Source organism: Aspergillus flavus, chromosome 1, assembly GCF_009017415.1.
Source record: "Aspergillus flavus chromosome 1, complete sequence".
In the NCBI taxonomy this organism is placed as follows: Eukaryota; Fungi; Ascomycota; class Eurotiomycetes; order Eurotiales; family Aspergillaceae; genus Aspergillus; species Aspergillus flavus.
In genome coordinates this window covers 3,257,140-3,282,195 of record NC_092406.1, presented here as the reverse complement: position 1 = coordinate 3,282,195, position 25,056 = coordinate 3,257,140, and the positions used below count along the sequence as shown (strand labels likewise).

The 25,056-nt window shown below is 47.7% G+C and overlaps 8 protein-coding genes across 8 annotated transcripts; 3 read left to right on the top strand and 5 right to left on the bottom strand.

Annotated features, from left to right (window-relative positions):
* Positions 1–1,900: 1,900 nt before the first annotated feature.
* On the bottom strand, positions 1,901–3,879 carry F9C07_1079386 (uncharacterized protein). Its single transcript, XM_041288354.2, has 2 exons — positions 2,974–3,879; positions 1,901–2,696 (listed from the first exon to the last, which is right to left on the bottom strand). The coding sequence occupies exons 1-2, from the start codon at positions 3,409–3,411 to the stop codon at positions 2,469–2,471; spliced, it is 666 nt and encodes a 221-aa protein (XP_041140754.2). The 5' UTR covers positions 3,412–3,879; the 3' UTR covers positions 1,901–2,468.
* Positions 3,599–5,066, top strand: F9C07_1218 (putative trehalase; the record flags this gene model as incomplete). Its single annotated transcript, XM_071507790.1, has 2 exons — positions 3,599–3,714; positions 3,941–5,066. The coding sequence occupies 2 exons, from the start codon at positions 3,599–3,601 to the stop codon at positions 5,064–5,066; spliced, it is 1,242 nt and encodes a 413-aa protein (XP_071365799.1).
* A 1,031-nt stretch (positions 5,067–6,097) lies between these two features.
* F9C07_1080094 (Hsp70 family protein) lies at positions 6,098–10,591 on the top strand. The gene is made up of 4 exons (XM_041288342.2): positions 6,098–7,115; positions 7,178–8,110; positions 8,164–8,602; positions 8,655–10,591. The coding sequence occupies exons 1-4, from the start codon at positions 6,513–6,515 to the stop codon at positions 8,852–8,854; spliced, it is 2,175 nt and encodes a 724-aa protein (XP_041140756.1). The 5' UTR covers positions 6,098–6,512; the 3' UTR covers positions 8,855–10,591.
* Positions 10,592–12,475: 1,884 nt separating this feature from the next.
* Positions 12,476–14,061, top strand: F9C07_2279497 (uncharacterized protein). The gene is made up of 3 exons (XM_041288343.2): positions 12,476–13,171; positions 13,236–13,358; positions 13,411–14,061. The coding sequence occupies exons 1-3, from the start codon at positions 12,639–12,641 to the stop codon at positions 13,820–13,822; spliced, it is 1,068 nt and encodes a 355-aa protein (XP_041140758.1). The 5' UTR covers positions 12,476–12,638; the 3' UTR covers positions 13,823–14,061.
* Positions 14,062–14,341: 280 nt separating this feature from the next.
* F9C07_2228025 (thioesterase-like superfamily-domain-containing protein) lies at positions 14,342–15,653 on the bottom strand (the record flags this gene model as incomplete). The annotated part of the gene is made up of 4 exons (XM_041288356.1): positions 14,342–14,389; positions 14,465–14,988; positions 15,056–15,485; positions 15,552–15,653. 4 exons carry the CDS (start codon positions 15,651–15,653, stop codon positions 14,342–14,344), a joined length of 1,104 nt encoding a protein of 367 aa, XP_041140759.1.
* A 747-nt stretch (positions 15,654–16,400) lies between these two features.
* F9C07_2228024 (uncharacterized protein) lies at positions 16,401–17,250 on the bottom strand (the record flags this gene model as incomplete). Its single annotated transcript, XM_041288357.1, has 3 exons — positions 16,401–16,797; positions 16,894–17,064; positions 17,126–17,250. 3 exons carry the CDS (start codon positions 17,248–17,250, stop codon positions 16,401–16,403), a joined length of 693 nt encoding a protein of 230 aa, XP_041140760.1.
* Positions 17,251–18,108: 858 nt separating this feature from the next.
* On the bottom strand, positions 18,109–20,145 carry F9C07_2199787 (MFS multidrug transporter; the record flags this gene model as incomplete). The annotated part of the gene is made up of 6 exons (XM_041288358.2): positions 18,109–18,728; positions 18,781–18,828; positions 18,934–19,309; positions 19,375–19,788; positions 19,855–20,036; positions 20,091–20,145. 6 exons carry the CDS (start codon positions 20,143–20,145, stop codon positions 18,109–18,111), a joined length of 1,695 nt encoding a protein of 564 aa, XP_041140761.2.
* Positions 20,146–21,083: 938 nt separating this feature from the next.
* On the bottom strand, positions 21,084–24,929 carry F9C07_1082790 (alpha-amylase). The gene is made up of 8 exons (XM_071507500.1): positions 23,858–24,929; positions 23,383–23,790; positions 22,731–23,317; positions 22,642–22,677; positions 22,565–22,585; positions 22,291–22,513; positions 21,982–22,234; positions 21,084–21,910 (listed from the first exon to the last, which is right to left on the bottom strand). Exons 1-8 carry the CDS (start codon positions 23,925–23,927, stop codon positions 21,886–21,888), a joined length of 1,623 nt encoding a protein of 540 aa, XP_071365798.1. The 5' UTR covers positions 23,928–24,929; the 3' UTR covers positions 21,084–21,885.
* Between the last annotated feature and the right edge of the window lie 127 nt (positions 24,930–25,056).

The following is a 25,056-nucleotide window of genomic DNA, read 5'->3' as shown; positions in this document are numbered from 1 at the left end:
GCTTCAGTTGACGACTACCGATCCCTGAAAAAGGCTACCAGTGCTAGCCTAGACACCTAGACTGCTAATGAACCCTGTCCACGAGACGAGTATCTATCTGCTGCGGTTATGATCACAGTGATAAAAATGCATATTATTTTTTATTCATCTGTTTGATGAATTCTACAACGACCGACCCAACCTGACTCGGAGCACCAGCACCCGCGCACCAATGAATCAATCCTAACCGAGATCCGCTCTTGATAAAGATTGATCATGGGATGGACAATGAAAAGGGTAAACGGCGCACCAGGATTTCTAGCTTGGTCTTAGCACATACACAGAGGGCTGCGCCGCACGCATGGACCTCGGGATTCGGGTGTGTTTTTTACTTAGCGCGGGTATCGGATCTCTGTCCAGTGTGGCGCCTCATTCGTTAGGCAAACTTAGCAGCCGTTTACCTCGTCTTCTGGCCTTGGAGGAAACGGGCTGACCGCACGGGAAATGATCCTTTTAGAGGCTGGTCTCCCGGCTGTGATTGGATCGCCTAGATTCCGGTCCCCATGTGGTCCCTCCCGTGACAATCCGCTGCTGTACCCCATCCTGCTTGATTGATGAGGGGTTTTTTTTTTTTTTTTTTTTTTTATATTTTTCTTTTCGGCTACAACACTTGATATGGTCGCGTTGAGATCTAATCGGTGGATTTCCGTGGTCTGGAATCCCACCATGCCTCTATGCAAAACAGGTTCCTGCAGCTATCTACCTCGTGTTGATAATGTTGGCTTATAGTCTATTGTGACTGGTCTAATGTCCCGTGCCTTGTGCCCCTCTTTAACAGCCTCGATCGAGACTTGTGAGGCTATACCGGCCTTCATTGGGTCTCGAAAATGGGGGACTCGCGACATCGCTTGGCTGCAACAGCACACGTGAGCATACATGGGACTGTCGCTTCATGATATACGGTGTAAATCAATTAAACGAATGCGATGGCGTCAGACTCAATCTATCTGGAGTGCGATGGGGGTAGCCAATCTCTAACGCAATCCCGTCTTCGCGATAAGAATTCCATTACCGAGTACCCGCTTTCTACATCGTTTCTTTCAATCAAAGTCAACCTATATATAGATCTGCTGGGTAATTAGGCGAAATGAGACGCCTGACTCAGCTCCTGTAGCCGCGACAATACTTTCGAATCAATATCGGAGGTTTCGCTATGAACGCACCACGGTGAGTGGTGGAAACCCACTCTTGAGGCTCATTGACGCTTCAGATACAAAATCTGTGTCTCAAATGGGAATACCCGAGCGAGCCGCTGCACTCAATCTATTGTCGGTTATAGTATGGGTTCTCAATTATCGTTCGTTACGATCCATTTCAAAGGGGAAGAAAAAAAAGTAAGAAAATATGAACGCAACCGGCCAGTGTATATTGGGCACCAAAAAAAGCCCACACCCAATAAAGGAGAAAAAGCAAAAGAGAACCAAAAGGGAGCACACATGGAACCTGGGCGCTCCACTACGTTAGACGGATTCTAAATCCACTGGTTCGGAAACGATTCCGAATATGATCATTCATTATTATTGTAACTTGGTTGAATGAGTGTGCCATCTGGAAGGCAAATCCGGTGAAACTTGCAGCGTTTATCTCGCATGATGTCTACATCTCCAATACCACCTTCTACAAGGGGCTCTGAAACCATGGTCAAACTCCACCTAAGAAGTGGACATGTTTCAACATTGCGCAATTGCATCGGAGTCGACCGATGTCCGACATCTGTCATTGAAATGCAAGCTTTGGGGAATCATCCAACCGGAGTTGGTGGCTTAGATGCACTAGATTATTAGAGTAGTATTGCTAGCCCTAAATAAATTAATTGTGGATTCCCTTGGATGGAGATTCCTTTCTTTGATCCTGTCCGTTCTCCCTTTTTGTCTCTCTTGACTGTTTTTATTTGTTTATTATTTTACTCTTTCTTTTCTCGGCGTCGTGCTTTTTTCGGATGCTCGGAGACTAGTAGATACGCAAGTCCAGGTACTAGAGTTGTTATGGGGCACCTCTCGGTTCAATTAGATCCGATGATGTGGATTTGAATATTTTGTTTCTAATTTTCTCGGTCGAGAGGCGCACCGTTACTGCAGTTACGCACCTTACGATTACTAGCATAATTTCTAGACTATTTACGAAAGATAGGTCTGTATTGGAGGGGCTGAGCCTGGGTGATTAGCCGAGATCTCAAATTTGAGTGTCTTGGATAACAAGAATGATTAACACAAATTCCCATAATTAATTCCATCCCAAATTAGACCCAGTTTTCTCACTCAAAACACCACCTATGAAACCATTGAAATGAAACGAGAGAAAAAACCAGGCAGTTATCAAGTTAAAGAAAAGAATAACAAGACCAAAAGGGCAAATGCTGACTCCAGAGACTGATATCGTTACTCCATCAATACTACCAACCTACCCAACCATATGATCTCTTCGCTCTCTCATTTCCTGGATCCTTCCCACCGTTGCATAATTACCTCCACTATCTTCGTCAATCCTTCCATCTCTTCCTCGACCAATAGCCCGAGCGCTGTCGGATCAATGCTGCAGCCCACGTAGACTGGGACCATCATGCGACGAGCCAGGACCTTAGCGATCCGAGTCGTGTATTCCACACTTCCAGGGAGATTGTATAGCGTTGTGGATATGGTGTCGCGAGGGTTCGTGCGCTGGTATGTGTGAGTAGCTGGGTTTCAACTTGACTGAGTGGGCAGAGTGTTTCAAGGTAGATATTTATAGTGCGTCGGTAGTGGCGTAAGATGCATGCATGGCAATGATGGATATACATGGAAGAAGGAGTCCTGGGGATGAATAAACATTGGAAGACTCATGGTATTCCAATGTTCCGCATGGGCTCCTGTGAATATGGATATACTCTCACGCCGCCAACCCAACTATGTAAATGTCCGACAAGAAATTAATGATAAGAAGAAAAAAAGCACTTACGTCCGGCATAGCGTAAACGAAGCTCCCCATCGGCTTCACGGACCCCGCCGAGTCACCCGGTGTCGACGTAGCCAGGAACACCGTTGTGCATGTGTCCAAGAAGGTGAGATGGATGTGTGCGGTCGTATGCAATGCCTTTGGAAGGGGAAATGATAGCTCTTGAGGTTTGGCATGCGGCGCCACGTTTTCGACTTGAGGCGGTATAGGTGCTTCCACTGCTGTCGTCATGTTTGGAGGATGGTTTATTCTGTTAGGTATCTCTTTCCGGTTTGCTGAGTGAAATAAACTACGTCTTTTGCTTCCGAAATACTCTCTTTTGATGTGGTTGTTAATGTCGGTTTTAGATGGATTGATGAGTGAGATGTTTGAGGTGCCGCTCTTGGTTCCCCGCCAAACAGAGCGGGCCCACTCTTCACTCTTTTGAGCTTTGACTGCCATCTCAGATACTTCACATTCTCTGTTCCTCCATAATATAGAGAGCAACGCCGAGTTTCATAATTCTTTTGTTTGACTCCCATATCAATTGGAGGTGCCTGTTTCTTTTGGTGTTGAAGATCTTACAGCTGTACAGAGTATATTTGGTTGTCGACTTCTTGGTCATCACGACGGTTCCCGCTAAAGCAGCATGGCTTCTGATTCGCAGCACCAGGATGACGAAGTTCGCAGTTGGGCAGGGGATTTCGACCCGCTGGCTGACCCTGATGAACGGCGAGTGCTGTTTGCTGCGCTGGATTCTTTTAGGTATGGACTTGTGCTTGTTGGTAGTTCCATTATATTGCTGTCCAAAGGTGGGAATGTAACATGGAGGTCATGAGGAGAGAGACGGAAAAAGAAGTGATGTTACATTTGCTGCTTTGGAGTTCCAATACGGTCCCTTCTGGCTTCTCCTCTCTCAGTGCCAACTTTGGTATCTGGAGACTACATCGGTTTGAACTGTTCTTAAACTACGTGGCTGAACTTCTGCTAGGCAATATCGAAGAACTGCTCATATGAACACCACGCATCGCCGGCGCCAGGCGTTCTATGCTTTACCATCTGCTCACTGGCAAATGCTTGCGGAGCCACCATTCTCAATTTTGGACAACTTTAATCGGGTAGATGATGCCATTGACGTGAATGCCGAAATCGCAGACGCTATCCTCGCAACGGGACTTTCCTCGTTTGGGCTACCGGCGAACCCCGACCCAGAAGACCCGCGTCAGAACTGGCATAACACGGCGACCTCTTCAGATGTTAACAAAGCCCACTCAACTATCAGGCAATTCTATCGCGACTGGAGCTCCGAGGGCAAAGCGGAGAGAGAAGTCTGCGTGGAACCAGTGGTGCACGAACTGCGAGATGAGTTCGGCGAGAGACTTGCCTCCCGAGAGGAGATTAAGGTGCTAATCCCTGGGGCTGGCTTGGGGAGATTGGTCTTTGAAGTCTGCCAGGCTGGGTTTGCTGCAGAGGGCAACGAAATCTCATACCACCAGTTGTTGGCCAGCAGCTGGGTTTTGAACCATACGTCTGGCCCCCAGCATCATGCGCTGTATCCGTTTGCACTCCACTTTTCAAATCTCCTATCCAGAGAGCAACAGCTGCAGAGGGTGATGATCCCAGATACCCATCCAGGGGTAGCCATGATTGAGGCGCAGGCGAACCAGACACCCTTTGGATCGATGGGGATGTCCGCAGCCGACTTTGTGGTGCTCTACAGCAGCCCATCCAACAAAGAGGCATACGATGCGGTAACTACAGTCTTCTTCGTTGACACAGCCCCCAATCTCATTCGGTACGTCGAGACGATCCGACACTGCCTGAAGCCCAACGGGGTGTGGGTTAATGTCGGTCCGTTGTTATGGCATTTCGAGGACGGCAGCAACCGTAGCCAGCGGGAAGGAGACCACGATGAGCACCAGGGGATTGGGGAACCTGGCAATGTGGAGCTCACGGAGGAAGAAGTCTTCTGCCTTGTGGAGCGGATGGGCTTCAACATTGAGAAGCGGCAGGCAGTGGAGGATCGGCCGATGTGTGGCTATATTCAGGATCCTCAGAGTATGCTCCAGCCACTCTACAAGCCATCCAAGTGGGTGGCACGGAAGAAGAATCCATAATGGAACTTAGAATAGTACAGGCAGAGAAACTTGAGAAACTTATCCATATTTAGATCCATGAAGAGAGTCCGCCTCGTTGCCTGAATGCCAAGGCCGCTGCTTATTGGTCGGTGCGCAAGACTTTAGAGTTTGTATGAAACGGTACGGTACATGGCGAAGGATCGTCGTTACAACATTCAGCCGCAGCCAGACAAAGAAAACGTGGGACAAACAGGCTGAGCAGCGTGGCTGTAATTATAAGGCTGTCCCTGCTTGGGCGTCAATCCTTCCGTACCATGGCTCGTCTCAGGCACATCGCTGGCTGTCCTTTTTTTAGCACCATGGTAATTTTTGAAGGTTACTGTAGAAACAGGGTCCAAGAAAGGGGGCGATATATGAAAAGAAAATCAAGATGAATCAGCTAGAGTGGGAATGATTGGGATATATGGAGCATATAACCTCTCCTTTGCCAGGGGAGTTATGATTTGGAGAAGCTTCTATAGATATAAATATAGTATGTATGAGTGTCAAATGGAAGACTGTCTGTCAACAACGGGAACTGACAAGTTGACGGGATCCGCTAATCTTGAATCGGACATGCCATGGAAGTGCCAGGTGGATTGGAACTTATCATAGACCTAATACAGTCCATCCGCCTGACATACAGAAGAGAAGGTAGTATGATGGTATGTATGTACCGGTACGGTACCGTACTGCACCGGTTGTCTCCGCAATGTGTAAAATGAAAGTTGGGGGCGGAAGGAATGACTTGATGATGTGCCATCATCCATGGTAAGCATCATTAATCAACAAACGGAATCACCGTTTGTTTTGGACGGGAGGGAAGGAAAAAAAGAAAGACATACTGCCATTTGAAACAAATAAGGCTGAGTCAACGAGAATTACTCTTTCCTTTAAGAGTCGGAGAATTACTGGGAATGATATCCCTCCGGGCAGGGCATTCCAGGGAGATTGATCTTGAGGGATCATCATTCTAAACCAGTGACTTTTGGGGTCCGTGACTTGCATCTCTCTGGCCTTTCGCTACCCTTCGTCTCTTTGTTACTTCTTCAACCACCATTGTTTTCCTACGTTACTACGGACTTCCCATCGAAACGCCCATGCGTCCCTCTGAGAACCAATTAATTGCCTTATTTTGTGACTTTTCTCTGTCCGGACGATCTCTTTTGCTCGTGTTCCTCCCGTGTTTTCCCCCCTCCCCACTCCCAAACTAACAGTAAACCCGGGAGAGGCTTTTCTGACTGCCTAAGCAAAGAGTTGGCACTGCCTCTCTGTCCAAATACACCCACTCGTTTCTTACGCTCTCGCTTTTGACTTTTGTGCCTTTTCTTCCACTCGTTCTCCTCTTCTTCCTTTTTTGTCTTATAACTTCCCTGCAACCCACCTCCCCCTCTTCCCCGTTCCTTGTCTCTTTAATACTTCGCTGACCCCATCGTGGTCACTTATATGGACCTGATGAGCTCACGGTTCAAATCGTTCACTTTTGGAACGAAGCGGAACAAGCATAGTGCCCAGCCTGCGCCAGTTCAACAACAACAACCACCACCTAACGCATCGAGCAATACACTCGTCGCCCCGCCTTCGAACGCCACCTCACCTAGTTCCCCACCTTCTCACCATAGTTCGTCCACGACGAGTCTTCCGATGAACAACCAAAACCCTCTGGGGCGACCCCCCAGCTATACATACCAGCGGCCGACCAGCCCGATGCCCCCAGGCCAGCAGTTGAGTCATCACCCCGCACCGTTGAACACCAACTTGCACTATACGCAACAGACCGTCCAACCTTTGGGTGCTCCTCCGGGGTATGGTTTGCAACAGCCGGTCGCAGCTCATGGAATGGGCCAGGGAATGCCCCAGCCCCAATACGGGGTGCGGAATCCCGCGGTTGAGGTCGAAGGTGCCGGTCGGAGTAAGGCCCAGCTGATTGTCGGCATTGACTTTGGCACCACATTCTCCGGTGTCGCATTTGCTTTCGCGACCAACAATGAAGCAAGAGAGGACATCATTACGGAATGGCCTGGAGCAGGAACTCATACCAAACAGAAGGTGACTAATCCAAACCGCACTCAAGGGAGAACACTTCCGACTGACCAAGCTGTTTCTCACAGATCCCCACCGTCCTATACTACGATCAGTACCAGAAAGTGGTGGGATGGGGCCCGGATATTGCTGATGCGCTGGCTCCCACGGGCTATCCGAAGCAGGGAGTGCAGAAGGTCGAATGGTTCAAGCTCCAGCTTATGCTGTCCGGAAACACATACATCGATCCGATTAATCTGCCGCCCCTCCCGCCCGGTAAGTCAGAAATCGATGTGGCCGCCGATTACCTCTTCAAGCTACGACAGGCGATGCGCGCTCAGCTACAGAAGACCCTCGGTGAGGTGTTTACTCGGGAAGAGCGCAACATCCGGTACTACCTCACAGTGCCAGCTATCTGGAACGATGCGGGCAAGGCAGCGACACGAGCGGCGGCTTTACAAGCTGGGTTCTTGCGGGACGAGAACGATAATCGCCTAACGTTGATCTCCGAGCCGGAGGCTGCCGCTCTGTTCTGTGCAAAGACCGGGTTGCTCAATCTGAAGGTCGGCGATGCAATCCTGATTGTGGATTGTGGTGGTGGAACTGTGGATTTGATCGCCTACGAGGTTGAGGAGGAACAGCCATTCAGTGTCGCCGAATGTACAGCTGGATCGGGTGACTCATGCGGCTCAACGGCTCTCAATCGGAACTTCAGCAACATCCTTCGTGCGAAAATCCGTAAGATGAAGCTCCCTGACGGGTCCCGCACGGCAGGTAAGGTGTATGCGAAGTGTATTATGGACTTTGAGAACCGGATTAAGGCCGATTTCCGAAACAATGGACAGAAGTGGGCTGTAGATGTCGGCATTGAGGCCGACTTCCCAGATGCCGGCATCGAGGAGGGCTATATGACGTTTACCAACGAAGAGATCCTTCAATGCTTTGAGCCCGTCGTCAACCGTATTCTGGAGTTGGTCAGAAACCAGATCATCGCTATCCAAGCGCAGAACCGGTCTCTACAGGTAGGTTTTATCACTACTCATCTAGCTTTGCCTTTGACTAACCAACATTGTAGAACGTCCTTGTGGTGGGTGGGTTCGGCGCATCTGAGTATCTCTTCCAACAGATCAAACTCCATGTACCGCCCCAATATCAATCAAAGGTTGTCCGTCCGATGGACTCTGTCGCTGCGATCGTTAAGGGCGCTGTCACTGCTGGAATCACGGAACGTGTGATCACACACCGTGTTGCTCGCCGACACTACCTTATGGCCACATTGCAGCCCTTCAAAGAAGGATATCACCCGGAACAATATCGTGTTCCTAGTTTAGACGGCAGAGATCGCTGCAAGTACACGCGACAGATCTTTGTGCAAAAGGGTGAGAGAGTGAAGATTGGGGAGCCGGTCAAGGTTAGCTTTTTCCGACAGGTTGCGCCGGGAGCAACCCTGATGTATGAGGATATTCTGTACGCCTGCGACGAGGATGTCTGCCCTGAATACACGAAAGACCCCCGTAAGTTACACATCCTGTCGTCCCTTACGACGCTCTACTAACTGTGTAACAGGGATCAAGGAGGTCGTGACACTTACTTCGGATCTCTCGCGCAAGAACCTGGAAACCGATTTCGAGCGCATGGATACCCCTCAGGGAGTCTTCTACCGTGTATACTTCGACATCTACCTCACACTCGATGGCAGTGAATTCAGCGCCGAACTCGTCTGCCAGGGCGAGGTTATGGGCCGATGCCGAGCCAAATTCCGGTAAATCAGACACATTCAGATTCTGATGCTGGGTATATAAAAAATCTTAAAGCCAACCGACGGACTCGGTTGGCCGGCAACTGCACAGGGCGGGCGTTTATACCATCTTTCTCATCCATTCCCCTTCGAAGCCGCTGGGCAATGTTGTCCAGAGGTCCACCATGGAGTTTACCTCTTATTCTTACCTTATGTTCCCTCATGTTTGATGTTTCCTGGATACCTTTATATGAGCTCACCTTGATGATTGGTTGATTTATTAATTCAGTTAATGAGAAAAGAAAAACACTCACGACAAATATCCGTCCTTGTCTACCATACCACTTACCTCATCATCACATCACCCATTCAGGAACATAGCACTAGTCAATCAGTACGTTCTAATCAATAGCAAAGCACACCTTCCCTCGCCACCCGTCAAGTCAAAGACAAACCATACGTAGCCAAGAGACCCCAAATCCATCACCTGAACATACCATCCAAGCAAACCAACGGAAAAAAAGCCCAATAGCCACCCCAATAACAAACACCACGTTTCCCTTCTCTCGAGATTTTCCGTTAGAATGGGGTAAAGAAGGGTGAAATAAGGATCAATATACCTCCCATCTCAGCTCAGAGAGAGGGAAAAAAAATATAAGTCAACCCCGTAAGACAAAGATAGAGCAAACATAAGCTCAACCAGACGTGATCATTTAAAGAAGACGGAATAACTACCCTTCAGGTGATCAACGGAAGAGGATGGAAGATAGGTGAGCGGGTGGGATTTGTTCCAGTCTCTCCTATAGGTAAACTTCCATTGAAGGGGAGGTTGACTTGCACACTTAGGTAATAGAGTGTGTGTTGAGGAATTGAGACGCTATCTGTTTGACCTTCCGCGGATCAGGAATGGTTTTACTTATTAGGATCTACCTTTAAGGGCCAAATTAGTTAACTTTAGTTGACCTAGTTACTTGGGGTGGAGGTAGTGGAGAAATGGATTTATGGCTAGATTGCATGATTCTTGTATGTACTTAGGTTTTTGTTCGAGTTCTGTCATTCTGCTTTTAGTGGTGTGGGATTCTGGTTTACGACGGGGATAGGTATATCAGGCAACTAGGTAATTTGTCTATATGGGTGGTAGATCTCGAGATGTTCTTCTGTGGCTCTCCAGAATAGGTAGGTGTGTTGTTGAATGCTGAGTACTTCGTCGTTAAGTGCAGAGAACATAAGGCACCGATTTATGGCTCTAGATGGCGTGGATTTCATTTAGGGTAATCACGAGAGCTTGAATTCTAGTTTCAGTGTGCTGGATGCGAGATTGAGTGGACAATTCTCCGAAAGTCATAGTTACGTTGATGGGCCCAGTGCCATAGGCAAATGGAGGATATCCGCCGAGAGACTGCATTCAAAGGAGAATTTGGGAGCCACAGGAGGCCTTGACAATGGCCATGAAGCGAAGTCCGTGCCCACAGCCCCAGTCCCTAGATACTGGAGACGGTTAGCACGAGTAGGTGTCCCACTATGGGGCCCAGTAGATCCCTCCTATTAGACAGGATATCGCTGAGGAGACTTGAGGAGTAGGGTCTCGACTGAGTTTACCAGGCCTGTCTAGACAAGTCTATCATTTATAATGGAGGAAAGCCGTTTGGTCGGTGGGTTGGGAATGCCCCGTTGACGAGTGGATCGTCACTAGTCAAGCGTGTTGCTTTCGTGCACGGTGGGTAAGGCCACTATTTGGCCTTGGTGTCTCTGCTTTTCTGGGCTCAGTACAGTCAGACTAGACAAGAGGGCCTCGTAAGTAAGCCTGAGTAGCTGCCGATTGCATGTTGGCAGCTCGATAAAAGCAATTTTACCGACGTCATTAGTCAGATGTAGTTCAATCGGAGGGTTTGGATACTAGTCTGTGTGAATGGGTGGGAGCGAGGGTGTGGAAGGTAAAAAAAAAGGATACAAGATAGGGAAAAAAGAAAAAAAAGAGAAAAAAGTTGAAAAGAAAGGGACAGCAAATGAGGCGTAAAAACCCGTCCGATCATGCCAGAAAAAGGAAAGATGCGACAGGAAAAGGAAAAAGCAAAAATCAAAGTAAAAATGCGAGGGGAGAAAAGGCCACCTACTCCGACCAAATGGGAAGTGGGCAGCAAGAAGAAAAAAAAGCGCATTCTTGGATGAGACACCGCCATACTAGGGGGCTGGTTAGTACACCATTGATGGTTGATTCTGACTAAAAACCAAGCAGGATTGCGGCAAGCGCGCTTTGCGCGAGATAAGGCGGTTGCAGCGCAAAACCCCAGATATCTTCTCAGTTTCGGAGAGGGTGGAGTCGCCCAACCAAACCGACTGTCTTAGAAACCCGAATTCTGGGCCCGGTCGGTGGTGGATCGTCAACTGAGTAAGTGCGCACTTCCATAAAATGGATGTGCATACATTCGTACCGAAGTAGATAAAGTAGTCAGTTGAGGTACCCCACTGGCTGGGGCGTACCTACAGTGCAACAGCCTAGCATGTTTAGTCTTCCATAGCTTCGCGGGGACCGAAAGACTGCAAGGACTTGTCCCTCATGGTACGTCAGTGTTGGCCCCGTACCTTCTCTTCTGATCCTAGTTTCAAGGGTAGTGCGACGGTCGCCCCAGAGAAGATGGACCAGTCGTAGTACTCCGAATGACTAGCATGCCAGCACGTCAGTGAACATGATGTACAGTGGTACCTGGACTGGATTCCATCCACAGCCCGGTGACCTATGACAACAGACGCTCTGGAACTGTGTGACCATCGACCACCAAATTGGGACTCGGCCCACGCATCGACGCACGCGCTGTGCCCCAGAAGCTCCCAGGCAATATTCATTCTGTTGTACAAGTGCGCTTGGTTAGCACGATGTATGGGTTTCTGCAATCCCAGGCCAGTCACCACGCAAACGTGCCACCCTGCGCTATTTCTAATTTCTTTTTGTAATCCCAGGTTGATGTCATGATGCCATTATTGGCATTCTGCATCCACTTTTCGGAAATCAAGTCGAGTGTTGCTGGAGCGGAACTGCAGGAACTGTTAGGCAGTAAGAGACAGTTCCCTAAGTCAGGCTCTTGTGTTTAGCTCACGAGGCCTTTCATTCTTATGCGCACGGACGGGAGACGTGTGAACTCCGGCTGACGAAGAGCAGAGGTACCCTCAGCCCTTTAGATCGGAGGGGCCATGAAGCTAGTCAGTTCGTACTTAGTTCGAGGAGGGGGAGCATCCTGGTAATGCAATTGTACGGCCGATTGAAGGACTCCGCGTAGTGACCCGGCTGCGGATCTTGAGGCGCTGTACATTTGAGTCCATTTGCCTGGCCCTTCCCTGATCCACTTAGAGTTCACTTACCCTGACTTTCTCCTCCACCCCAGTCCCAGGACCCACCGAAGCTCAATTGCTATGATAGCTGAGAAAGTCTACTAGATCATGTGGATGCTGTCAGTTCTTTTTTTTCTCTTTTCTTTTTTTGGAGCGGCGAATTGCGGCTTTTTGCGGGGAAGTCCAGGACGTATCAGAGTTCGACCCAGCTGCCTGAATCAGGAATGTAGAAGCCATTGTAGCCTTTGTAGGTAATCGTCTGACCCAGACGATCATCGTTTCCTAGGGTCCATGGACCAGATAAATTTCGAGCCATTGCCCTCTTCCGAAGAAGGTTTTGCCATGTTGACGTTAACAGTGATTCCTGGTCGTGGCGTCCGATGAGTGAGAGATAACTAAAAGTTCCTTAACACCATCCTTTCTTTCTTTTTTTCTTTTTTCCTTTCCTTTCCTTATATTGATTGGATTCCGAGCAAAAAAAGGCGATGAATACCCTTACATGCGTTGGACTTTTATTTCTTTTTCTGTCCTTCATTGGTGCTAGATTCCGAAACTATCTTCCCTGGCTTCAGCCCAAACACCACCCACAAGATGTTAGTTGCGAGGACCTTAAGCCTCCTCCCATCAAAGGGAGGGAGAGATATAGAGTCATGATGGATATTCGGAAGCTGGATGCCCAGAACTGGCTTACCATCGACAAGAACTACATGGCGGAGCATCAGGTCCGGAGTCAATTGCTGCAACAGGAAAAGCAAAAGGTCCTCCAATGCCTCCCAGAGTCATACGAAGCATGCCTTGAAGCGTTGGAGGAGGTGGTTGATTTTCTGTGCCAGCGGTTTCCAGACAAATTCGAACATAAGAGGTCCGGCGACGAGTCGACCGTTCACAACAAGGTGACCGGCGAAACATTCGTGTTTGGAGGTCAAAACAAGCAGGTCGATCCGCTCGAGATAGCGGTGAGATTGACCATGGAAGACCTAAGCATCTTGATGAAGAATGAGGACGACGAGTACTACTTGTTAGTTTTGAAGAGACCCTCCTTGGCCTACTTTCAGGGCAACGACAGCTGACCAACAACGCAGGGCTGCCAGTGCAAGCCTCTTTCCGGTAGGATGGACTGTACAAGAACGAATCGGATGGACAATCTCCCGGCTTCATGAACCCGTGCCTCTGTGGCATCAGCAAGTTGCCGCTTCTGTTAGCAAGTTAGTGAATATGGAGCTCTGCAAAGAAGATGGGAAACTGACTTTTGATCAGGTTTTTGAATCGCCTTACGCCATCTTCACCAATGGAACGGTCAAACTACTTTGTTGAAGTGAAGCGCCCTGATGAAGATCTATTTGAGACCCTTTATCGTCCTACGACATTGTTTGAGGACAACCCCAACCCATCCCCTGAGGATATCGTCATCCGCCGTGAGCGACAGACCTTCCGTAGACTGCCTCGGACTGGAACACTCGTTTTTGGCGTCAAGACGTTTCTTACCACCATGGATGAACTGCCCATGCAGGAACTGCGAAATTTAGCCAAAGAAATCAAAAGCTGGCCGGATTATGTCGGCGAATACAAAGGAAGGGAAGTATGGGGGGCGAAGGCGTTGGAATTCTGTGAGAAGCGAAGCCGAGAGGAAGAAAAGCTCAAGGAAGAGGTAGGAACGATGGAGGTGTGATATGGGAGGTCATGACACTTGTAGCACTATTCTTTTCCTTTTCTTGCATTGGGGGCATTGTTTTTGTTTAAAACGGGTGGGTGGCACTTTGATCTTTTTGTTTGCGAAAGCGCTCTCTTTTCTTTGCATCAGATGCTGTCATGTTTTCTTCTTCTTCTTCTTCTTCTTCTTCTTCTTCCTCTTGTCATTGTGATTTCATGAAGGGCAGACGAGAATTGTTCAATCCATGTACGCTATATATGACAGATTTATATGAAAGAAAATCAATTCAACACCTCAAAGATAAGCTAAAGTGAGGAACTGAAATGTATGTACAAAGAAATAATGTATACAAATATAGACTGGGGGACAAGAAGCACCCGAAAAGATATAAGTGATGAATGTCTATGCAACAAAGGATTAAAACCAAAAGCAAGTTGGAAAGTGCTTTCGCTCTAGTTCAAAGCAAACCTGGAAGGAAATATATATTGTCAACAAGATGAAAGGGGTATTTGACCTTGAATAATGCAGTACAACAGTCTATATCTTCGACCGAGGAGGCTCATCTTGTTTTAATCTTACAACACCCTATGCCAGCCATACATTAGTGAATCGGATTGGACAACGGACCGCGGACCAATAAATGAATGATAAGGAGCATACCTCTTGTGTGCACGTGGCGATTAATGTTCCATCTTTAGACCAGATGTTTTGGAGAACCAAACCCCTTCCCTCGCCAGCCCAAGGGCTCTCCATCTCCGTGACCATCCACTCGTCTGCGCGAAACGCCCAAGGATTGTGGAAGTAAATCGAATGATCAAGACTGACCATCATGCCGACCTCTTTATGCTTGTGTTTGTTCTTCGGGTCCTCAGCTTTACTGAGGGCGCCCTCCAGCCGACGGCGCAATTCTGCGGCTTCTTCTTCCTTCAACTCCTTGAATGCTCGCGAGATTTCGTCGTCATCCAAGTCGGATGGGTTCTTCAGTGCGTTTAGGGCTGCCTTGAGTTCGGCAGGGGAGGCAAACCGAGGGATGTCATGGACGCGTGATACAGTTCCGATGAAATAGCTATCGGTCACATAAGCGAGGGCGGAAAGATGGGCGTGGTGGCCGCCGGCCTCGGAGATGTTTCCTCGTGCGCGCATGCAGCGTCGGATTCGCTTATCTTCAGGCTTAGATGAATCCCCTGAGCCAGTTAGCATGACCGGATCTTCATCTATCTTGTAGTATAACACGCCAGTCATGATGCTTACGGTTCACAGTCCCGAGTTTGTGCGACTCGAATGGCCCGCCTCCAGCGTTATAAAGTCTCCTCTTTACGTCTGCAGGAGAATCATCCGGCAGCGTAACATCAGGCATTGATGTTGCATGTTCCAACTTCTTCTTTCCGCCGCTATTGGCCCTACTGAAACTCAAGGTGGTGGTGAAAATTGGTCGACCGCGCTGCCTGGCTTGGACAGTGCGTGTGATGAAACTCCTTCCATCGCGCACTCGCTCGACATGGTATAGAATGGGAATTTCGGAATCACCGGCGAGGACGAAATAGCAGTGCATACTGTGGACGGCGAAATCCGACGGAACCGTCCGCATGGCCGCGGCGAGCGACTGGGCAATTGCCGCACCTCCGTAGATGCCCCGCGCGCCAGGTGGGTGCCAGAGAGGACGAGTATTTGTAAAAACATCCTGTTGAGAGGGATAAAATGATTAGAGATATAGCAAGAGAGGTGGTACGGATTGAGACAAACGGACTGGACCAATGTCTATCACGGGCGTTAACTCCAAGACATTTTCGATGGGTGCTTTGGAAGAATCCAGTGGGGGAGGTTCAAAGAGAGTCACTCTTTTCGCCATGACTGGGTGTAGGTAGTATGCAGATGGTTCTACACAAAGAGATAAGATAGAAAATAATAACGAAGGAGGAAACGTAGGGAAAAAGGTCGAAGGAGGACTTTTGACCCCGTGGATGACGCGGGCAGTGATTTCCTAATCAGGTAATTACCGAGGCGTTCCACCTGTTTCAACTTCCATGGTTTCGTGCCGAATCTCCGTCGGCTTTCTATTCTTCCTCCCTAGATACGGTACAATGAACCAACAACTTGTTGGCTCTCACACACCGAGTCTTCTCCCTTTCTTTTTTCTTCTCTCTACCCCCTATTATCTTCTCACACCCTCGTATACATGGTTGTTATAAAAGACTGACTTCTTTCTGAGCTAGGATTATAGTAGACATACAAAGTTTCTATATTGCTGTAAGCACGGCTGCAGAAAGCATGTGATGTCTGGATCAGAGTCGAAAGAAAGTATCAGATTATAGAGATCCTCGGTAGATCACCTTCGACATTATTGGTTGGCCTTCGTTTTCCCAACGCATTCGTCGCCTCCGTGGATCCTTCGCATTCCGCCTTGTTGGGTATAGGATCGGCCAAGTAATACTTAGCTACTCTCCTATCCACGGGCAATCGGAGACTGGAGATGTGCGCACGATACGCGCTCGGTAGTAAAGGACATATCCGCCGACCAGTCAAGGAAAGGCCAGGAAATTTCGCAGTAAATTACCCCATCATCTCGCCTCATTACTATCCATGTAGGCTGACCAAATCAGCTATAATAATTGTTCTCGCGAGGAGGAGGCATGAAAGAATCCCATCCTTTCCCCGGATTGATGTGTTCTGGAACTTTAACCCTGAAGGTCTTTTGCATAACCTTGGCGCTCGATCTCTTTTTACCTTGATTTTCTTGAAGAAGCCGGAGGAGCTGTTGTCGTTGCATCTCCTCTTCAGTCAAAGGGATCATTGTACGATCGGCATCGTCGACTCGAATCTCGTCTGCGATGTCTCTTCCGTAGGCCCATAATGCGCACAACGCGTAGAGGACTGCGAATATAGAGGCAAGAACCATGCCCACTGTTTCCAAGCGGCCGATGGGGAGTAACTTTCGACAGAGAATATTAAGAACGACGTTTAATAGGCCGAGGAGATTGGAGAATAGACAAGGTCTGTGTGGTGGTGAGATTGTAATCCAAGACGAAGGGAAAAGAAGAAAAGACAAAAAGAAAAGAAAAGGAAAGAAGAAAAAAGCATCGGGCATTTACAGGAAGACAGAATGAATCAAATATGTACGCTTACGATACTGGGCGCCGAACAAGATGAGCGACAAAAGGTATGCGTTTCCGATCAATGCCAATGCTGCTACAGCTGTGCCGGTCTTGTCCCCGAGAGATTCATCCTTGGCGCCCTCAAATGCTAGAGGCATGACCAGGAATCTTTGCGATGGCATCTCAGTCACCAGATTGTCAATATGGCGGAGGGCAGAAGAAAACATACCCCACAAGCGTCAGGTTCGACGATAAGCCCGCCAGGAATTTCCAAGTCGCTCGCACTGTTTCCTGGTCGATCGGTTGTTGCTCCTGCGACACAAGTCCAAGCTCTTGATATTGAGGGGAATCCATGTTTCTTCTCCTGCGAACTTATACGAGAGATGGTCTAGTAATATTATACAGGTCCTGGAAGAGACCAATAGCTCACATATGAGATATAGATAACAGAGGGGCCCTGGTGGTAGCAATCATCAATAGTATTAATATAAGTCAAGAATCTATCACAATATTAGAACGACCGATTGAGTGAGATTAGAGCCGTAAGGGAAACGCAGAATGCTGATAAACGAAGGACAGCAACCAGAATATCAAGGGGGGAGACGAGACATTAACCGTACGATATCGGAGAAGAAAGTAGAAAAGAGAGAGAAAAAAAGAAGAAAAGAAAAAGAGGGAGGCAGGGGGGGGGAATTAAATGAAGTCGCAAGAAAACAAACGGTCTCACCTTAGATTGTAAATCATCCGCGCCCGTGCTCTGGGATTGGCTCTTGAACTTGCAAGCAACAGGGGTGACTTTATCCTCTCTCTCCACCTTAGTTTAGTAGGGATTCTTTGCCTCCTCTGACTTACAAGAAAGTTCATAATCTGCACTGCTCAGCCACAGGTACCCCGGTGAACAGTGCGAAAGCCAACATTCAAACATGGATAAGCAGACAAAAATAGTAACTTCCTCTGCATCATGAAGGAATGCCACAGTCTCCCCACCAATCCCATATTTCCCCCACTCATCCCGAGACTAAGGGCGAGCAAGGAGCATGTAGGTTCGTTATAGCCACTTTCCAATCCGCGCAAGATAAGATCTAATCAGAAGATACTGTTCACTTACAAATACAAATAAAGAGAGAGAGAGACGAATTTCTCAAATCTGATAAATTTTTTTTTTTGGTTTTTATTTTCTTTGGGCTCTCTGCCCTTTGTGATCGATCTGTTCTACCGACCATTCTGATTCTCTACGTCTTTGGGCTCGACATGAATCACAGAAACCTCACACGACCTTCCCACGCCTCGATCTGGTTGTGGTCCCTGCGTATTGGCCTCCTTTAGCCGTTTGAGCTCTTGACAGAACTTGCTGCTCTCTCGGATACGAACTCCGTAACGAATGAAGACAAACGGAATTACTGTGACCCCAAGGCTCAAAAATCCCACAAGAGTGTATGCCCAATTTATCCCAAGGCGATCGAACATTGGCTTGGTCGCTAACGGCAACATAGCCCCCAAAATACTCCGTGTACAGGCAGATGCGGACATAGCGCTAGCAGAGTACGTCTCGTAGGCGTCCGCCATGTAATTCGCCATGGCCATGAAATTCAACAAGTATCCCGCCCCGAACGGAATCCCCGACAATGCGGGAATCGACCAGTGGACGCTGGGAAAAGCTGTCCAACCCATGAAGAAGATCGCTACAACGTATAGTGGCCCCCCGAGACAAGCAAGAGGAAGACGACGGTATTCTTCAATATATGCCCATTTTGCATTCCGCGCTTTTGCTCGGGATAAAAACCGGTCGTACCACATAAATATCACGCAACCAACTACAGCGCCGACGCCGACTGCACTGGGAATCAGTCCTGTCCTCGAGATCTCGGGCTTCATGGGACTTACTTGGAAGGAAGCAAAGTCCAGATTTAGCTGGGCCCATTCCGTAGATACCTGCATTCGTTAGGTTTGACATGCGGCCTTCTATGTAATTGGGAGGATTTGTTTCGAAAGAATCGCTATAGGGCAGGGCGGGAAAAAGGTGGAAGTATCACTAACCCTGGAAAACCAATGGATAGGCCTGAAAGTAGAGATAGAATATTGCGTAGGTAAGAGCGAGGTATAAGCAGGAACAAGATGTGATAGGCTCATAGAACAACATTCGTAATGGCCGTGCCAAACTGATAGCCAGTGTTCGTTTAAAATCTCGGCTACCGAGCTCCAACGGCGATATTATATTTGAATTGCCCGTCTCTTTCCGTAGCCTCTTAGCTCTCCGTTGAAGGATTATAGGCGCGTATGTTTCAGGCATCAGGAGAGCCATAGGTAGACTAATGCCTGCATACGCGAGACCAAACCAAAAACATGATCTCCAGCCATAACTCACGAGGAAACCTGACGCGAGAGGCCCAAGGACGGGCCCTATAGTTGTAGCCTATGAAAGCGGGTTAATACCCCAACAAATACAACCAACAAGACTACTGATGATGGGGTGTTTACCGTCATGTAATACGCCATGAGTCGACCACGAGCCGTAGGATCTGCCTCTATATCGGCATAGATGCCGCCAACGATAGCGATAGGCGCAGAAGCAGCCATTCCATCGAGCAACCTGAAGATAAGCAAAGATAGATACGACTTTGCTAAGGCAGATGCCATCATGAAGACGGTATATAACACAAAAGCTACCAATAAAGGATACCTTCGTCCCTGAGCCTCCGATAACGGGCCCCATAACAGAGGCCCCAGGATATAGCCAACGAGGAACATCGAAATCGGTAGGACAAGGATCTGCTGATTTGTCACGTTAAATTCTTGGGCGATTGCTTTTGTAGCTCCGCCTGTGACTGAGGACCCGACAGTGCTATTCATGACCTCATTGGCACCAGTAACAAGCACGAATATTTTCCAAAACTAGCCCATTTAGTATGGAGATAATGCGTTGTAGGAACTTCTTGATTCTGGGAAGTTCCACTATACCTTTGACCAATTGTTAGGGTGATCTGGATCGTGTGGCTGAAAAGCCACCACGGTTTTTGATCCCATATGACAGCAACTCCAGGGAGAAAATGTGCCTGAATGACTCTCAGATGAACGGCAGTCATTGCCCTGATCGTTACTAGGCAAGCCATGTGATTTTTCTGGTGAGGTGATCGCTTCCTCTAATAAGCATGTTAGCTCAAGTGTAGTATCTGGATGAACGTTCAGAAACAAACCTTTTATTATCTCTCTTATATGACATGATTCCACTGGCAGTGAAGTGTTAGGCATGTTTATAGTTTGACCGTCAACTAACCTGTAGTTCTTACACCGCATAATGACACCAGGGAGCTTTGGGAACTCGGATTTAAAAAACGGCCGCCGTAGCCTTTGGTCCCCAAGGAGCCCATGAATAATAGACAATAGTCGTCATCTATGACAGTCTCAAGTATTCCGAATTTCCCCTGTGATGCCCTGTATTAGTACAAAGAGGCGAAGTGGATCATGATCTGCTCGATGAGTATGTGGGTTTGTGGAAACACGTTGATCCACCCACCAAAAAAGAGCGCTCCGTCATTCTCGGATCAACCGTTGAGCAGTGACTGGACCAGAGGTGCCATAACATCTGAAGCAAGGCATGATTCAGTCCTTTTTGTTTCTCTTAGAGCTAGGAGTTAGATCAGCGTATTCCATATGATTCACCCCTAAGCCTAGCCAGGTGGTTAGAGTTCAGGTTCATCATGGCAAGCACGGATCTTCATTAGCAAGGCTCTCTATTGAACTCAAGCTTAACTCGGAAAAGCTTGTCTACACCCATAGACCAACAGACAATCTAAGTTGTGGTGATACCCTCGATTAAATTGAAGTGTTATCTGAATACGTTGCTTCACATGATGGCTCAAGCCATATAGATTCCGCCTAGCTTGAGAATGTTTAGGAACAAGATAGATGGTTCATTGCGTGGAGGCCCCTACCGTTAAACTCCGCAACGCAAGTCCCTTGCATTGATAGCAGATCCACCACGGACAGAACGCCGAAGAGAAAGAACAGCGAACCTGCCCTTCGGGAGAGCTCCCATACAGAACTGAAAATGTTTGGCCCTTTATCTTCGAGACCTATGTCATGTATGATCCGACACTTGATCATTCCAGTTGAAGTTTTCTTGTGCACGAATAACAGCTTCTTTGGAGACAGCCGGGTGGACGGAGCCGCGTCACGACAAGCATTCCCGAATAACTAAGAGATAACACTGATAACTCCTAACTCAAATAGTGGAGCATATCTACCTAGTAGGTACTAGGAAGCTTGTCATGGCCAACCTCTTTAAATCTGCCGATGTAAACGGACACCAAACAGTCAATCTAGGAAGAAACCGCTACAGGTGGCTGCAGGGAATGTACCGTACAATGTATGGATGCAAGGTTTGGAAGGATGGTACAAAAGAAGAAGAAGAAGCTAAATAACAAGGTACTGTTGATATGTTTCGCTTGTAAAACCTGCCATAATGTTCTCTCTGAATTTGAAACAACAGGCAATCTTGTTTTGGGCACGGGATCGACACGGCGATGTTGTATGGAATCGTAAGCTGTACGCGTAAAACTGAATCTATTATCCACTATTTTGCGTTCAGCTAAGGGTATAAAACAAGGAGAATGATTTGTACACAGTAGCATGTCTCGATATCAGCAAAGCATAACAATGCTCATAGTAGTCGACTATAACCCTTGACGCAATGTGCGGAGACAGGTGAAAGGCCCTGTTATATCTCGAAGGAGCTAGCGATCATTTTTTTTCTCGTTCTTTTTAATGTTAGAAGCTGACAAAGTAACCATGGTTGACAAAGACTCAAAGTGCCCGTTTCAACCACTAGGTGGGTGTTCAAAATGCCTTAGCATATAATAGTTTGATTGACCCCAACTCAGGCTATTGAGTGGAAGGCATGGCAAACCCGCCAAAAGAAAAAAGAAAAAAAAACAAAAAAGGTCATTTGAATGCGCCTTGTCAGATATCTATATGACACAGACAGACCGGTCAATTCTCGTAAATCTTCTCCTCGCTATCGATAGATTAGCTCCACGAAGCCTTATATTGAGGACCATATGAAGGGATGGATGAAATGATGCTTACAAAGGCTCTTGAAGACTTTCTCTCCCTTCTGCGGCCGAGTTCACCCAGACACTAACCTGCATTGCAGAAACAGGAAATATCCCATAACCTTTCTTATCGATGATAACTGTCTTTGGATGCCACCCCAAAATGTCTGTCCATCGCTCCTTGGCATGGCTCCGTCCGACGTACATACGTTTCTGAGACGCACCCCCGTTGCTCATGATGCATGCTAGACCGGACGGGTGATGCAAGTTGCCATAACGGACGAATCCTACTCTTTGTTAGGCGGTCATGAGCCAGCACCATGAATACTGCTTGGGTGCACACCGATGCAATTGGCTTGATCAAAATAGTCGCATTGTTCGCCGTAAGCATAAAGCTTACGAGCCCGTGCAAGAACTGGAAGCTTTCCGCCACAGGATGGAGTCATGGGATTTTTGACGCCGCGTCTGATACCGTAAAGGTCTCCATAAAATATACACGGCTGCCCCTTGTCTCGGAGTAGAATTAATGCATAGGCGAGTGGCTTGAAGAATGATGCAATTGGAGCCTGAGTAGCTTATTAGTTGTTTCCAAGATCAAAAAGGGTCCTGTGTCCTACCTCTAGGGACTGTCCTGGTTGCTATACGATAATATATTAGCACGCCCATGGATGCTGGTCCACGATCACAAACACACACTCTCTCTTACCGTGTCATGATTCATAACTAGAGTCTCTCACACGGTAAGCATAGTACCAACGAAGGAGAAGATCGGAGGGGCCTTACAATTGCGTGTGCAGGCTTGTTCCCTACCAGCGTATCATCGAAGATCTCGCGAAGATCTTCTCCCGTGCGCGAGATCCTCGAGAAGCGCCCGACTAAGGGTGCATCGAACAGAGACAGCTGGTAATCCATCTTCTGTAGGTAATGCATAAGAACCCTGACATCGCCGCTCCAATACTCTGCAACGAAGAAAATCTGCGGCCCGACAGTTGCTCGAACGTGATTGACAAATTTCTTCTGGAAATCAGCCGAGTAGTGTTTGCTTGCATCTAACCTCATACCCCAGAGAGGTAATTGGCTTCCTATCCATTCTCCCCATCGGAGAACGTCCTTCTGAACTTCTAGGTTGGAATAATCTAGGTCGGCGAACATAAGATAGTCATAGTTTCCCTTCTCGTGGGCCACATCATCAGACCATCGTTTGCTAGCAACTCTGTATATCGCATTTTTCTTCCGAGCTTCATCCCAGTCAACGCCGCTGAAATGATGCCAGCTATATTTCATAGAACTATATATGCCGCCACGGCCCGGGAAACTGAATCCAACCCAGCCTTCAATCTCCCTTGCAGCGAAGATTTCAACACTGCGGTCTTTTGTCCCAACCGAGGTATTAGTTAACTAACTGATATGGTTTCTCTAGGGCTAGAGATCATACCTTTTGGGTCCACTTTTACAGCCGAAAACCGTTCTGTATAATCCGCACCAGCTTTGTGGTTAAGAACTGCATCCCAGCAAATGCCAATCCCGAGATTCCGCGCAGAGCAAGCTAGTGATTGGAGTTCTGTCTTGCTGCCCCATTTTGTAGATCGTGATCCCTTCTGGTCGAATTCTCCTAGGTCGTATAGATCATAGATGTCATAGCCATTACCGGAAGGGTTCATTGCTTTACATCCCGGTGGAATCCAAATACTGTCGACACCAATCGATTTTAGACTCACTAGTGAGCGTTGAAGACGTTTCCAATGCCCTTGATCATCTGGAACATGCCATTCAAAACCTTGTAGCATGAGCGAATTGTCAGGGGTATCCCATGATGGGAGTTTAGTAAGATGCTGTGCCTCTTCTATTTTAACCACGTATTTAGTATCCACAGACCGACCGCTTGTGAATAGAGAAGTAAGAGAACTGACTTTCAATCCTCTTCCATTTCCTTCTTTCCTCCCTTGCTTTGGGGTCACACCAGGATGGAATGGGTAACATTGATGGCTTGAATAGAAAGAAAGCCGCTATGAGAGGCTACGAAGTGAAACTGATGAAAATACCCAACAAGAAAAAGCTGATTTTCTGACAGGTATAGCCAAATATAGGACGGATGCGTCATCATGCGCCGTTCTACTTCAATAGACGTATCAACTGCTTCGGTACCCAAGCAGTCGGTGTGTGGAACACCGGTCAGATACTGTGTGACCTTGGAAGGCATGATAGAAGTGCTGTCAGGAGTTTAGTGGATACAAATCAGAGCAAGCAAACCGACACCTTCGATTCAAGTTGGATATTAGGTGGTGATTGAGCTTATGCCTTCTTGACCGCCATGTATTACTAGAACTGTTTATAATAGACTTGTTCACCACGGTGCCGGCAGTAAAATTTTTCAGTTCCCTCAACAATGAACGAATTTAAAAACTCGACCATAGTTGTGAGATTCTTTGTTTTCTTTTCCAGGCTAATTTTAGGTGGAAGTTCAAGTTGTGAGAGGAACCCAGGAGATATTGCACCAATTAAAGATCGTACAATCATCCGGGGGCTGCCTCAGGTATCAATAAGGGATGCCACGGGTGGGGATCCGAGGGAATGACATATCAAACCGGGAACAGTTGAAAGGCCAAGAGAATTAAGTAAAGTATTGAGTAAAGCCTGATAAAAGGATGTCACAATCATCGACCTGATAGGACACTGGAACTCAGTTCATTCTTTGCCCTGCGACCACTGACTCACAGGTCATGGAAATGTTTTGGTATTTCTCTTGGCATAGGGGTTCATGTTCATGTTCATCGGGCGGTGATGTGTGCCTGAGGCTTCCAATTGCCAGTATCAGATCCGGATGGACATCATTGGACACGTAGCTTTTTTCTTGTTTTATTTATCCCTTCCATTGACTACGAGCAAAAATGGAGAAATGGAACGAAGGAGACTGATAGTCAGAGAAACTATATGTATAGCCATAGGCAATTCAATAGATAGTGGTTACAAGAAGATATGATATCTCTCTGTTGTTGACCGGGCGATCGGATTTAACGGTGGCAAGTCATAATCGTGCTGCCGACCCTCACCCGCATTGGCCGCGAAAAGTTTTCGGGTTGCGACTAGTGCCGACGCCATCCCTTTCAAA